Below are 14,260 nucleotides of genomic sequence, written 5' to 3' on the forward strand. Positions count from 1 at the left end.
TTCTTCGGGGAGAAGATGCATTGAGCTTTGACGATTGTGTCAAGACTGCATCCGTGGTTGTACAAACTAGATTAGATGCGGCATGTTTATCTGTAAATGAAGAAGTAAATGCAAGTTACTGAACAAATGGGACTGTAATGAAAAGTTATAAACAAAGAAAGAAAGAAATATGATGTTTTAACTGTTAATCATTAAATCAATTTGCACATAAATGTACCTCTTTATGCAAGAAATGCTAACATAAACATGCTGCGAAGGACTGCTACAAACGTCAACAAAACCAGGAAAACTTAAATGAGACGAGTTCCAATAGGTATTTCTACAAGAACTTGTCCCAAAATAATACTACCTACTATCGACTTTGTAATAAATGGAAGAAACAACAATTGAAATTGGAACAAGCAAAGCTTTTTTTGATGGCAAAAAATGGATTGTAAGTTGGGAGTGGGAGAACGAACCTAAAGTGAAAAATTAACACAAAAATGTGGTAGTGGTGTAGAAGTAGAGTGCTTGCTTCATAAGCGATAAGTTCCAAGTTTGATCTCCATCATGTCCCTGGTAGTACCACACTTAACTAGTCTCTCAGCATAGCAACCTTGTTTGTCAAGGTTCATGTTTCAGAGTTAAAGAGTTAAGAAAAGATTGTAACCACAACAAAGTAGCCTCCACTACTGTAGTGGCACTCTCAACCTGAGGAGATGAATAACATTTAAAAAAAAATTGTAAACATGTAAAAATTAAAAATACATATTTTTAAGACAAAGTAAACATTAATCAGAGTTATTTGAAAAGCAAAATAAAAATTATAAATTGACACTTACATACAGTTTGTAAGTGTAGAAAGAGATGCATCCATTTTATCAATAGGAGGAATTTGACCAATCAACTTAATATGCTCTGCTTCTGAAGCTTTAAGGCCAGTATCAGCTTCCTGAAACAACAAATTTTTTTATGTTGATATAAAATAGGTTTATTTAAAATGATGTTTTTATATAAATACATACAAACATATATATATATATATATATATATATATATATATATATATATATATATATATATATATATATATATATATATCTAACACAAATTGATGGTTTAGATGAGCACTCTGATGTCACACTGAAATGGCCTGCTGCTGGGGACTTCAGTACATACATCGACTGAAAAATAGCCTGACTCGCAGCAGAGTGCTGCTACATTGACTAAGAGTTTGGGGTGAGGCAGCAATCTTTTCTTTCATTATTCTTCATTTTTTCTCCTTTTTTTGAAAACACCATATGCTATAAAGATAAGCAAAACTAGTGAGCAAATGCTTATCTAAATATGCTATAGAAGCTATATATACATTTACATATAACATTTAAGCAACCTTAACAATTAAGCTACATTTTAATGTTGTCTAAAAGTTAAAACAAAATAATGCAGAAGTACATTAAATTTTATTGTTTTTTGAAAAACCGCAATAATAATGACTAGAGAGTTTTTTTAATTGTGTTTTTGTTTTTTTAAAACATACTTTTAAAATTTGCGCGGAGTGTTGCTACATTGACAATCTTATAGCCTGCTGCTACATCGACTATCTTATAGCCTGCTGCCACGAGGAAGTGCTGCTACATCGACTGAGGGTCTGGTTTGGGCAAGCAATCTTCCATTTAAAAAATAAACTTTTTTCAAGTTTTTATTATTTTTCTGGTCTGGTTTATTAGTTTTAAAACTACAGTTTATGGTAGAAACTTTTCGGTGCAAAACTATATATATATATATATATATATATATATATATATATATATATATATATATATATATATATATATATATATATATATATATATATATATATATATATATATATATATATATATATATATAATATATATATATATATATATATATATATATATATATATATATATATATATATATATATATATATATATATATATATATTATATATATATATATATATATATATATATATATATATATATATATATATATATATATATATATATATATATATATATATATATATATATATATATATATATATATATATATATATATATATATAATATATATATATATATATATATATATATATATATATATATATATATATATATATATATATATATATATATATATATATATATATATATATATATATATATATATATATATATATATATATATATATATATATATATATATATATATATATATATATATATATATATATATATATATATATATATATATATATATATATATATATATATATATATATATTATATATATATATATATATATATATATATATATATATATATATATATATATATATATATATATATATATATATATATATATATATATATATATATATATATATATATATATATATATATATATATATATATATATATATATATATATATATATATATATATATATATATATATATATATATATATATATATATATATATATATATATATATATATATATATATATATATATATATATATATATATATATATATATATATATATATATATATATATATATATATATATATATATATATATATATATATATATATATATATATATATATATATATATATATATATATATATATATATATATATATATATATATATATATATATATATATATATATATATATATATATATATATATATATATATATATATATATATATATATATATATATATATATATATATATATATATATATATATATATATATATATATATATATATATATATATATATATATATATATATATATATATATATATATATATATATATATATATATATATATATATATATATATATGAAGACCTCAGTGGAAAAACCTGCGTTGTCACATTTAAAAAGTATTGAGAAAGTATTTGTTGATCATTAATATATGTCTTTATTTAAAGCAAAGAAAAAAAAATTTTTGTATAAAAAATTACAAAATGTTTTGTTTTTGAATAAATTTTAAATAAAATAATTATAATATAAATTTTTTTAAATTGCTTAGTTTCATTTACTTTAAATAAAGACTTTTATTAATGATCAATAAATACTTTCTCAATACTTTTTAAATGTGACAACGCCGGTTTTTCCACTGAGGTCTTCATATATATATATAGCATATATTTTACTGTTACCTGCAGTAGCAGAAATTAGCTAAATGCTAATGTTTATAATAAAATATAATTTAAATTGCAAGTCTGAGTTTCATGTACCAATTATTAATTTTAATTTTTTAATTTTAATTTAATTAATAATTTTTTATTATTTTTAATAATTTAATTAATTTAATTTTAATTAATTTAATTTAATATTTATTAATTTTTAATTTAAATTATTATTAATTCATTTTTAGTTAGCTAGTAGTTGTGAAATAGTTAAATGTTTCAATGGTTGTTTAAAAATTTTCGTTTATGTGATTAAATGCATTATTTATATACTAAAAAAATATATAAAATTAAAAACTAATATAAAAATATAAATAATATTATGAAATATATAACAATAGATGTGTGTGTGAGTAATTGATTAGTTAGCCTAGAGACATATGAAGTAGAGTAATATAGTCATTATCAGTTATTAGTTAGGTTTGTATCAAGCTTTGTAATTTTTTAATAAAAATTTGTTTTGTGGCGGAAATTAATGTAAACCCTCCTCCCCCAATTTTATTGAGGACTTGAGAGTAAATGGTAAAACTAAAATCTTTTTTTTAAATCATTACATGTTGCCAACATGTGATGATTTAAAAAAAAGATTTTAGTACAAAATACAAACACAATGAAAAATATATTAATACAACCATTGAAAAAAAATTACGTATTTACTCTTTCAGATTTATTTCATGTACACGCTTTAATAACTCTTATACTATATGCTTTAGTCATTAGAGTTTATGTGACAACTAAAAAACTTAAATTCATTTGGTTTTCACTTTATTAATTAAAGAATCTCTCCATCACACTGCAATATAGCTCATATGCTAAAATATGCTTTTAATAAAATTTGTGGCTATGAAAATAACCTTTTTTGATATCATGATATCTTTTTTTAATCAAATCCAAGATCAAATTGGATTTGATTAAAAAAATTTTCACACGATTATACTCGCCAAAATGATTATACTTGTCAAAATAACTTGATTCAATTTCTACACTTTTTCCAACCACCAAAATTGAGAGTATTTCTTGAAAAATATCTGCTTTTTCAATATTTTGAATAACGTATCCTTTAATAAAAGTTATTAATATCTTTAGACTTAAAATTGAGGTCAAATATGATTTGCAAAGTCATATCCTACAAGGGTTGAGGTTTTATTAGTAGAAATTTTTGAAAAATCTTTCTAATTAACAACTTTATAAAACTTTAGATTAAGTTTAAACAATTTCTTTAATCACTATTAAAATTTTCAACCACTTTCTTTATAAGATTGAATAAATGCAAAGAATTATCTCATGTCTATTAAAACGTCATCAACAATATATGAAAGAATGTAAAGTTTGTTTTTAGCATTTGTGCATTAGATGGAGGCAGAAAGATTAGGGCTATTGCTCTTGACATATCTAAGGCTTTCGACAAAGTTTGGCATGCTGGTCTTCTCCATAAGCTTGTTTCATATGGTGTATCTAGGAAAGTTTTTGAGATTATCAAATCATTTCGTTCTAACCACTTTACTAAAGTCATCCTCAACACTCTTCTTTATTTCCAGTAATTTCTGGGATACCTCAAGGTTCTATCCTTGGTCCTGCTTTGTTTCTTATCTACATTAACGATCTTCCCGACAGCCCTACATATAAAGAAGTCTTTTTTGCTGATGACTCAACTTTATACTCCTCTCTTGACAAAAAGTCTTTTCTTATCAATCGTTTTGAAGAGACAGTTGATCTTGAATCTGATCTCACTTCTGTAACAGATTGGGGCTCACAGTAGCTAGCAAACTTTAGCTCCAACAAAACTCAGTTATTTACTACAAACAGCTATTTTTTTTTTAAACATCTTCACTTCCAACAAGGCTGCAAGCAACAACTAATTAAAGTTGGGAGATACTAGAAGAGAAAAGATCAAGATTGTAGAGCAAGATAACGATTGACAGATGACTTAAAGGATTGCAAATTATATGAATTAGGAAAGCAAGATGAAGGAAGCGAATTCCAAAGAAGTGATGTTCAAGGAAAAAAACTAAATGAATAAGAGTTTTTGGAGCACTTAAGAACAGTCACAGAAAAAGGATGAGACTTAATTGAATGACGAGTAACATGATAATGAATTTTAGTAGATGGCACAGGTGATGCTAGCTTTTTAGAGCAGTGCCCATTATAGTATTTGTAGAAAAGAGAAAGAGAAGCAACATTACAACAATTTGATAATGGTTGGAGGTTGGCTGCAAGAGCAGGTCCAACTATATTTACAATGCATTTTTGCACTTTGTCTAAAAGAGAAAAGGGCACCATTAGAAGATCCGCCCCAAATATGGCAAAAGTATCCCATACAAGGCGGGATTTAAGATTTATAGAGAAAAGAATAGAATCCGAAGTAAGAAAGTGTCGAGCTCAATAAAGAAATGCAACCTTAGTAGAGACTAATTTTGCAACAGATTTGATATATGGTTTCCAAGAAAGATCAGAAGTAAGTGTTAATCCTAGAAGATGAAGAATAGATGACTCATCAAGTACATTAGCATTCATAAATATAGGAAGATCTAAATTATTGCAATAACGATTGGCTGAAAAGATTGAGCTTTATCTGTATTGAAGATTACCAGCCACTGTGAGTCCCATGCTGTAGCAGAAGTGAGATCCTTTTTTAAGCTCCAAGCAATCAGAGAGTGTTGGTTTCTTATCACAACAAGAATAAATGGTAGTATCATCAGCAAACAATGCCACCTTAGAGAATATCTGAAAGATTGTGAATGTAAATTAAAAAGAGTATGGGGCCAAGAATAGAACCTTGAGGAACCCCTGAAATAACAGGATATGAAGAAGAGTGCTGTCCATCAAGGATAACTTTTATACTACGATTGGAACGGAAGGATTCAATAATCTTAAAGATGTTGCCAGATACACCATAAGAAAAAAGCTTATGGAGAAGACCAGCATGCCAAACTTTATCAAAAGCTTTTGAAATGTCAAGAGCGATGGCCTTAACCTCTCCACCTTTATCTAATGCACGATAAAACATATTGGTTATTACTGTTAGCAAATCAGCTGTAGAACGAGAAGATCGAAATCCATATTGATGGTCAGAAAGTAAGTTATTAGATTCAAGATGAGAAATTAAGTGTTTGTTAATTAAAGATTAAAAAACCTTGCTTATGATAGTAAGAAAACTAATGGGATCTTATTTAGACAAATTAGATCGCTCTCCGGAATTTTTGAAGATAGGGATAACAGATGCCGCTTTCCAGCAGGCTGAAAAACAAGACTATAATAAGCACTTGTTAAATAGTTTTGAGAATAAAGATGACAACTCCGGAGAACACTTCTGCAAGACAATAACAGGTATGTTGTCCAGGCCACAAGCTGTAGAAGAGTCTAAGCAGGAAATCACTTTAGAAACAGAAGCTGGAGTGATACGAATGTCAAGCAATGGATCAACCTGTTTGTTGGCAATATCAGGAAGAACACAACTAGTGAAATCAAGAGATGATATTGATGAAAAATTCTAAGCAAACAACTCAGCTTTGTCTAGTGGTGACAAAGTCTGAACTATACAAGAGAGATGGAATAACTGATTATTATAGATACTATTAAAGATTCTCCAGAATTCACGAGAGCCTAATTTTTGAGATGAGATACGAGATTTCATGATCTGAGAATAGCGGACTTTGGCGTTAGACAAAACTTTTTTACAATGGCTTTCAGCAGTAATAAACAGACGCCTGTTTTCTGGAGAATTGTTTTGCTGATAAATATGGAAGTAACGGTTTTGATTAGCAATTGCAGCAGCACAGTGTGAGGAAAACTGTGGAGGAGAGTGAGGCTTGACCTAGAATCGTCGAGAGGGAACAAAAGATTCCATGTCAGCCTGAATCTACAAACTTATGTAAGAAGCACATTTGTCGACAGGAAGACAAAAGATTTCTACCCAAGGACCATCACGGAGAAAATCACGGAAAGAATCACAGTCAGCGTTACTGTAGTTTTAAGAGGTATGATAATATGGGGATTCAGGTGATGAAGAAGAATGAAATATTAGTTATAGAGATATCAAACTGTGATCAGAAGCACCTAAGGGTAAATGTGGAGAAACTGAGCACTGACTAAGATCAGAAACAAGACATAAGTCGAGTAGAGAAGGTAAATGATTCAGGTTATCTTGAAAGCGAGTTGGAAAGTTGACTATTTGAGTTAGGGATTGAGAAAGGCAAAAGTTGTGGGCTTTAATGCCTGCCAAATCACTGACACTAGAGCCAAGCCATTCAGAGTGGTGAGCATTTAAGTCACCGACAACAACTGTATTAGCTGATGTATAAAGAGAGAGGGCTTGGTCAATATGATCAGAAATAACATCAAAAAGAGTGCAGCCTTGAGATGAAGGAGAGTGATATAGAACAAAGAGAAAGGCGATAGAGTGAAGTGGTGCTAAACGAAAGCACATGAAAGAATAGTCAGTGGATTCAAATCTAGTTTCATTACAAATGGGTGAATTCTTACTAACATAAATGCCCAAGCCAAGCATGTGACTATTGGAGTCTTTACGAACTAAAAGAAGATAACCAGCAACACTAAGATCACAAAATGAGACAGCCGAACTCAAATTAGTCTCACAAAGAGCAAGTACGTCTGCTGAACTTTGCAAGAGATAAGACTTAACAGAAGAAAAGTTACATCAAGGACCACAAATATTAGTGAATGATAGGTTTAGAGAACTTTGTGATGATGATGGTTTTTTGTGTTTTATAGTTTTTGGTACTTTATTCATTTTAAAATTTGTTGGAGAACTTGACTCAATGCATAGATAGTACTCAGAACACTGTTTAATAGCCCTAGCATTTGCCACATTACTATTAATAAACCCAAAGCCATAACAAAGGGCTCCAAATGTGGCCTCGGCAATGCACACCAAAAGTACAAACAGGGACACCATCCATGTGCAGCATGGCACAGTTAATACTTTGATATTTTTCAGCTGTTGATGGAATCAGCCTCTCTGAGAGCTACCACAGAGTTCGGGAAACCTGACTACCTGCCGGCCTCAGAACCTCAAAAACTGAGTTTTAAAGCTGTACCCTCATTAGGAGATAATCGAATGAGTTGCCTAGTCATAAAAACAGAGACACAAGCAAAACCCATGCGTTGAGTCAAGAAGATCCAGCATTCAACATCCTAAACTGGAAACAATGTACTAAAAATACATCTGTGCCAGTCTAATAGGTGAAGAAGGGGTGCGAGGCTGGTCAACAGATAGAATCTGTTTACCCCTTAAGTCTTTGCCTAGGAGGCCTTCTAAAAGACAGTAGCTGGATGCATTTAACATCTGCCCAAGATGAGTATTTTTATCGAGACACCATCTCTAGCTTTTACTCAACCTGATTCTTTTAATAATTCTCAAAACTGATTCTTCTAATGATACTCTTTCCCTTCTAAACAAGGTCCAAAAACGCATTGTAAACGTAGTTGGACCCGGTCTATCTGCTAAGCTTGAACCTCTTTCCCATCGTCGTAATGTTGCATCTCTTTCTCTTTTATACAAATACTATCATGGTTGCTGCTCAAAGGAGCTATCATCTCTAGTTCCGTCAACTAAAACTCATTCTGGTTTTACTTGTCATTCAGTTAAGTTTCATTCATTTACTGTATGTATCCCTGCATGCTTTAAAAACTTTTATTCCTCTATCTTTTTCTCTGCACTTCAACCCTTTAGTTGAATTGCAGAGAAAAAATTTATCAACTCTTTCCCATCATCGTGTTTTTCTGATTCATACAACTTTTTAAGTTTTCTGTCAACTGTTTCCTTGCTCTATAACTCTATTCTTTTTTTCTAGTAACTCTAAACTCAATAGTGGTTGCTTGCAGCCTTGTTGGGAGTAAATCAGAATAAAATTAAAAAAAAATACTTTTTTGAATTAAAGTTATGAATTTGTTTGTAGAACATGCATGCTTTACATAAGTTTTTTCATTTATTTATCATGCTGAAGAATCACTCCTAGAGTGCAGTGTTGTTATATGGCGAAGCCATATTTTTATAGTTTGGTAAACTTTTTATTTTATTGTTATAAAAAACAATTATATTTGGAAAGAGTCCTTAATTTGATTTACATTTTACACAATGTTAATTATCATTTATTTATTTGACTGTTAACTTATCATTTTTGATAAACCAAATTCTCTTATATTAGATCTAATTCTAGATCTAATATACGAGAATCAATAAATTGTTTCAAAATTCTAGTTGTTCAAAGTTCAAAGCTGTTTCTAAGTTTGCCAAATTTTTTTTATTTACATGAAAATATTATCTTTTATTATTTGAAAACAATAAAACTTGTAAAAATGGCTTAACTGGCTAGATTATATTATTATGACAAAGGCATTATCAACCCACTGTGAGAGAGAATGCCCTCAACAAAAGCTAACATTGCTGGGAGAAAAAAACTAGTCAAATATACTTTTTCATTTTGTACAGCTTTTTTTACCAAAAACTTATCTTGATTAAAATATAGTTATCTGATTTTTTGGAGATACAATACCTTTTTTTATAGTTGGTAAAAAGCTTTTTCTTTTTTTTTTTGGAAAGAGGCTTTTGGTTAAGTGACCTGAGATATGGTCAAAAGATAAAATGAAAAATAAATACAATAATTTTTTTAGATAGTATTTTGAAAACATTTTATATTTGCGAAAAAGGAAAATGATAAAATTATTTATAAAACATCTAGGATAATTCAAAATTCAAAAACAAAAAGTAAAAGGCAAATGCAAAAAAATATTGCAGAATTTTAGGAATTCTAAAATCTATGATTTTTGAACCTATAGGTATAATGTATCATTTTACTCAAGACTCTATATAGCAGATTCTATAATGATAGACTCCAGGAACTTTAACATAAAAAGTAAATAATATTTAATAATAGTAAACTTAAGCCTATTCTAATATCAACCAATTTCAGTAAAAAGTTATTTAAACTAAATAACTAGCCTGCATCAAATTGATAACAAAATCATGTATTTCAACTCTCTTCACAGATGGTTATTTAATTAACAAATGTGGGCAGACTTTTTTTGTATATAAATATCAAGTAAATTATTTTATCACCTTTACTTTTCAAAAGTATCATGCAATGAATAAAAAAATTAATTATTGATATATAATAATAAATCAATGATCTGAACAATAATAATCTTGCAAAAAATATCGTGCTACATCAGACTTCATGTAAAAGTGTGAAAATTAAACTAAAAATAAAATACAAATAAACTGCAAATATAACAGTAGAGAAAGCACAAAATAAAAAAAGATTTGGTAAAAGCAAACAAAATTTCAACAACTGTAAAAAATATACCAATATAATTATGTTAAATGTAATTACAAAATTATAAAATATTTTATAATTTTTAAATTAGATTTTAATTATAAATTAAATGTAATATAATTATAAAATTATAATTATATTGGATATTTTCCAGAACTTTTATAATCACTAAAAGTATAATGATACTTCATCATAAAATGTTGATGTTCTGTTTACTTTAACCTTAATAGTTCTGTTTTTCTTAAATTCACGATAAACAAAGAAATTTTAAAAGTAAATAAAATGAACTATTAAATGGGTAGGGGATGCTGTTGAAATTATAAATAATCTAATTTACAAAATTTTTGCTTCAAAAATTGTAAAACTAAGGTATATAGAACTAATAATTGTATTACCCATTTGGCAAGAGCCTCTTTAATGGTTGTACCTTTAGACTAAATAAAAATACATATTGCGATTCTTTTAAAATAATAAAATTAAAAATTAATTATATTATTAACAAAACTATTAAAAATTACTAAAATTATAAAAATTATATACTATACAAATTGTGAATAAACTCTGAACTTAAAAACTAGTAATTTAATCAGTTAAAGTCAAAAAATCTTTAAAGTAAATAAATGATAATTATATTAACCATAATTGATATTCTTCAAAAATTTAATAAATTTTATCTTTTGGCAATAAACATGATTGATTAAACTGGACTAATACGAAGCGTGATGTACCCATCTTTAATAAACAAAAGTTGCCAAGCGAATAGAGTCATCACACTAAAACGTCACAATAAAGTTGGTCAGGTTTTGTTCATAGAATAGAGAGTTTAAGTATACTCACGCGTTATCTCCATGCGGTGCACCGCCTGGAGATAACGCGTGTACAAACGGTGTTAGTACAAACGTTAGCAAGTATGCTACCACGGCATATTTTAAAAACCTTTAGCATGAAAAACCTTTAACATGCGCGTTTCAAGTCATTCAATTTTCATGACTTATTTTTAAACTAAAATTTCCAAAAACAATTTTAAGAACAATTTCAAAAAAAATCTGCTCTATAAACAATCAAAGCAATCTTACTAGAAAATCTGCATCAAAGTTTACTTTAAATTTAAAGATGACATTTGGAGTTAGAGCGACGTTAACCTTAAAAATAATAAAGCAAATCATTCAAAACAAAGGTATGAGTTTTAAACTCATTTATTATTCATGTAACGTACGTTTTTAAGTAGTGGTAGGAAATAAGATTTCTAGCGTATGTTTTAGATGCTGTGCGTTAGAAAGGAAGTTTCCCTGAGACTTATAAATTATTTACGAAAAATTATTTTGTATTCCTACCACTGCCTCGACATAACGCTTGCATGCTTAAACTCTCTAATATGTACGCCAAAAATGATGCTGTTAATATTTAGAAATTTGTGAATAAGTGAAAATTTTATAAGTTCGAACTGGCATAAGTACGAAGCAGTTGCAAAAACAGCCGAAAAAATATTTTGCAAATTTTTTCGGCGCACAAATGCCAGTTCATGATATATGTAGAGATGTAAGTCTCGAGACCAAAGTCTTGGTCTCGAGAGGCCTCGAGACATATTTAACTGTCTTGGTCTTGGTATTGGTCTTGAAGCTTAAAGTGTTGGTCTTGGTCTTGGTTTCGGACCTCTAATGTCTTTTACTTTTTTGATTCTTACAAAAAATATCAACAATTAATTGATTAGTTATTAATAACAAACCGTACATCGCCACAACCTCCCGTTCTCAATGAGAGTTCATGCTCACACATGTAAAGGGTAAAAAAATCTTGTAATTTTTTTACCCCTTACATGTGTGAGCATGAGTTTTATTGTGTTGGACTTCTTAGAACTTAAGTCTTGATCTCGGTCTTGTAAAAACTTTCAAAATCTTGGTCTTGGTCTTGAAGCATTCAGTCTTGGTCTTGGTCTTGACCCCAAATGTCTTGTCTTATTCTTGGTCTTGGCCTTTACTGTCTTGACTACATCTCTGGATATATGTGTGCCGTTATAACAGTTTGCATTAATGCTAATTTTTGCAACAACTTTGGACTTATGCCTGTTTGCACTTATGCTAATGTTTGCAAATTCCATTAGAGCACTTATGCTAATTTGCACATTTGCAAGCTCGCAATTATGCCAGTTCACACTTATGCCAGTTCGCACTAATGCAGCTTCGCTGTTATGAAATTTGCACTTATTCAGTCGTCCCAGAAGATAATTTTTTTTCATTGCGTGAATTAATAATAATGGTGATGTTAGGAAGACAGCTATAAGTGACTTTAAAGTTATTTCTTATTAGGGGAAAGTCAGGTAGCCCGAAAACTTGAGAAAAAAATAGATTGTACTCATGTAATAACAGAAAACATAGTGTCAAAAGACTTTTTTAAAAGTATAAACATTTATCTATTAAATTAGAATCAAAAAAATAATTATTATGTACCTTAATAATATACAAAACATAAAAGAAGAAATGTTAGAAGACATATTTCAAAGTTAGAGGGTAGCCTCGGACACATAGATTAACCATGGTTTTTTACTAGTGTGGCAAAAGCGCATCATTCAAAGACATCACCCTAAATATGGTAACTATATTCCATACAAGGACGTATTTGAGATTTATAGAAATAAGGATTAGAACCCAAAGAATGAAAGTAGCGAGAGCGATGAAAAGATTTAATCTTGACAGATACTAAATTTGCAATGGATTTAATATTTGGTTTCCACGAAAAATCGAAAGTAAGAGTTAACTTTAGAAGACAAAGGGTAGATGACTAATCGAGTACATTACCATTCATAAATATAGAAAGATCTAGATTTTTGCGATAACAATTAGCTGAAAAAAATTGAGTTGTATCTGAATTATGGTTTAACAGTTACTGAGAACCCCATGCTGAAGAATAAGTGAGATCCTTTTCAAGCAATAAGAGCGTGTTGGCTTCTTATCAAGAAAAGAAAAAATGGTAGTATCATCAGCGAACAATACCACCTTAGATGTGAGAATTTCTAGGAGATTGTTAATGTAAATTAACAAAAAGTATTGGGCCAAGAATAACAGAACCTTGAGGAACTCCTGAAGTTACAGGAAATGGAGATGAATGCTGTGCATCAAGGACAATTTTTATACTGTTAGATTCGTTTTGAAAGTATAGACGACAGCTAAGATTAGTGGAATCAAGAGATTTTGTTACCTCACTTAAAAAAAAGCATTCAGTCTTGTCTTTAGGTGAGGTAACAATATAAAGGGAATATTTACTCCTATTGTAGAAACTGTAAAAATTTCTCCAGAAGTCTCCCGAGCCTAATTTTTGAGATGAAATACAAGATTTTGTAACCTGAGAATAGCAGGCTTTTGCGTTATGCAAAACCTTTTTATAATGGTTTCTAGCAATTGTAAACAGACATCTGTTTTTCTGAAGAATTTTTTTGGTGATAGATATGGAAGTAATGGTTACTATTGGCAATTTTAGCAGCATAATGAGAAGGAAACCATGGAGAAGAGTGAGGCTTGATATATATTTCTCGAGAGCGAATAAAAGATTCCGTACCAACATGAATTCAAGAAGTTATGTAAGAAGCACATTTGTAAGCAGTAAGACAAAAGATTTATACCTTAAGACCATCTATGTTAAAAATACAAAAAGTTTCCCAATCAGCTTTAAGCCATTTGTAAGAGTTACAATGATAGGAAGATTCTGATGATGAAGAAGAATGAGATAATAATTCTAGAGAGATCAATCTATG

At 28.5% G+C, this 14,260-nt stretch overlaps 1 protein-coding gene across 1 annotated transcript in view; it reads right to left on the minus strand.

Moving 5' to 3' along the window:
• LOC100212662 (dynein axonemal light chain 1) overlaps positions 1-11,288 on the minus strand; it is an 84,372-nt gene extending 73,084 nt beyond the window's left edge. The window contains exons 1-3 of the mRNA XM_065806090.1: positions 11,150-11,288; positions 10,908-10,946; positions 822-931 (exon numbers count right to left, since the gene is read on the minus strand). Coding sequence (XP_065662162.1) covers positions 822-931; positions 10,908-10,946; positions 11,150-11,152 — 152 coding nt within the window. The 5' untranslated portion in view covers positions 11,153-11,288. The remainder of the gene's footprint in view (positions 1-821; positions 932-10,907; positions 10,947-11,149) is intronic.
• Between the last annotated feature and the right edge of the window lie 2,972 nt (positions 11,289-14,260).

The sequence above is a fragment of the Hydra vulgaris genome, chromosome 09 (genome assembly GCF_038396675.1).
Source record: "Hydra vulgaris chromosome 09, alternate assembly HydraT2T_AEP".
Taxonomy (NCBI): Eukaryota; Metazoa; Cnidaria; class Hydrozoa; order Anthoathecata; family Hydridae; genus Hydra; species Hydra vulgaris.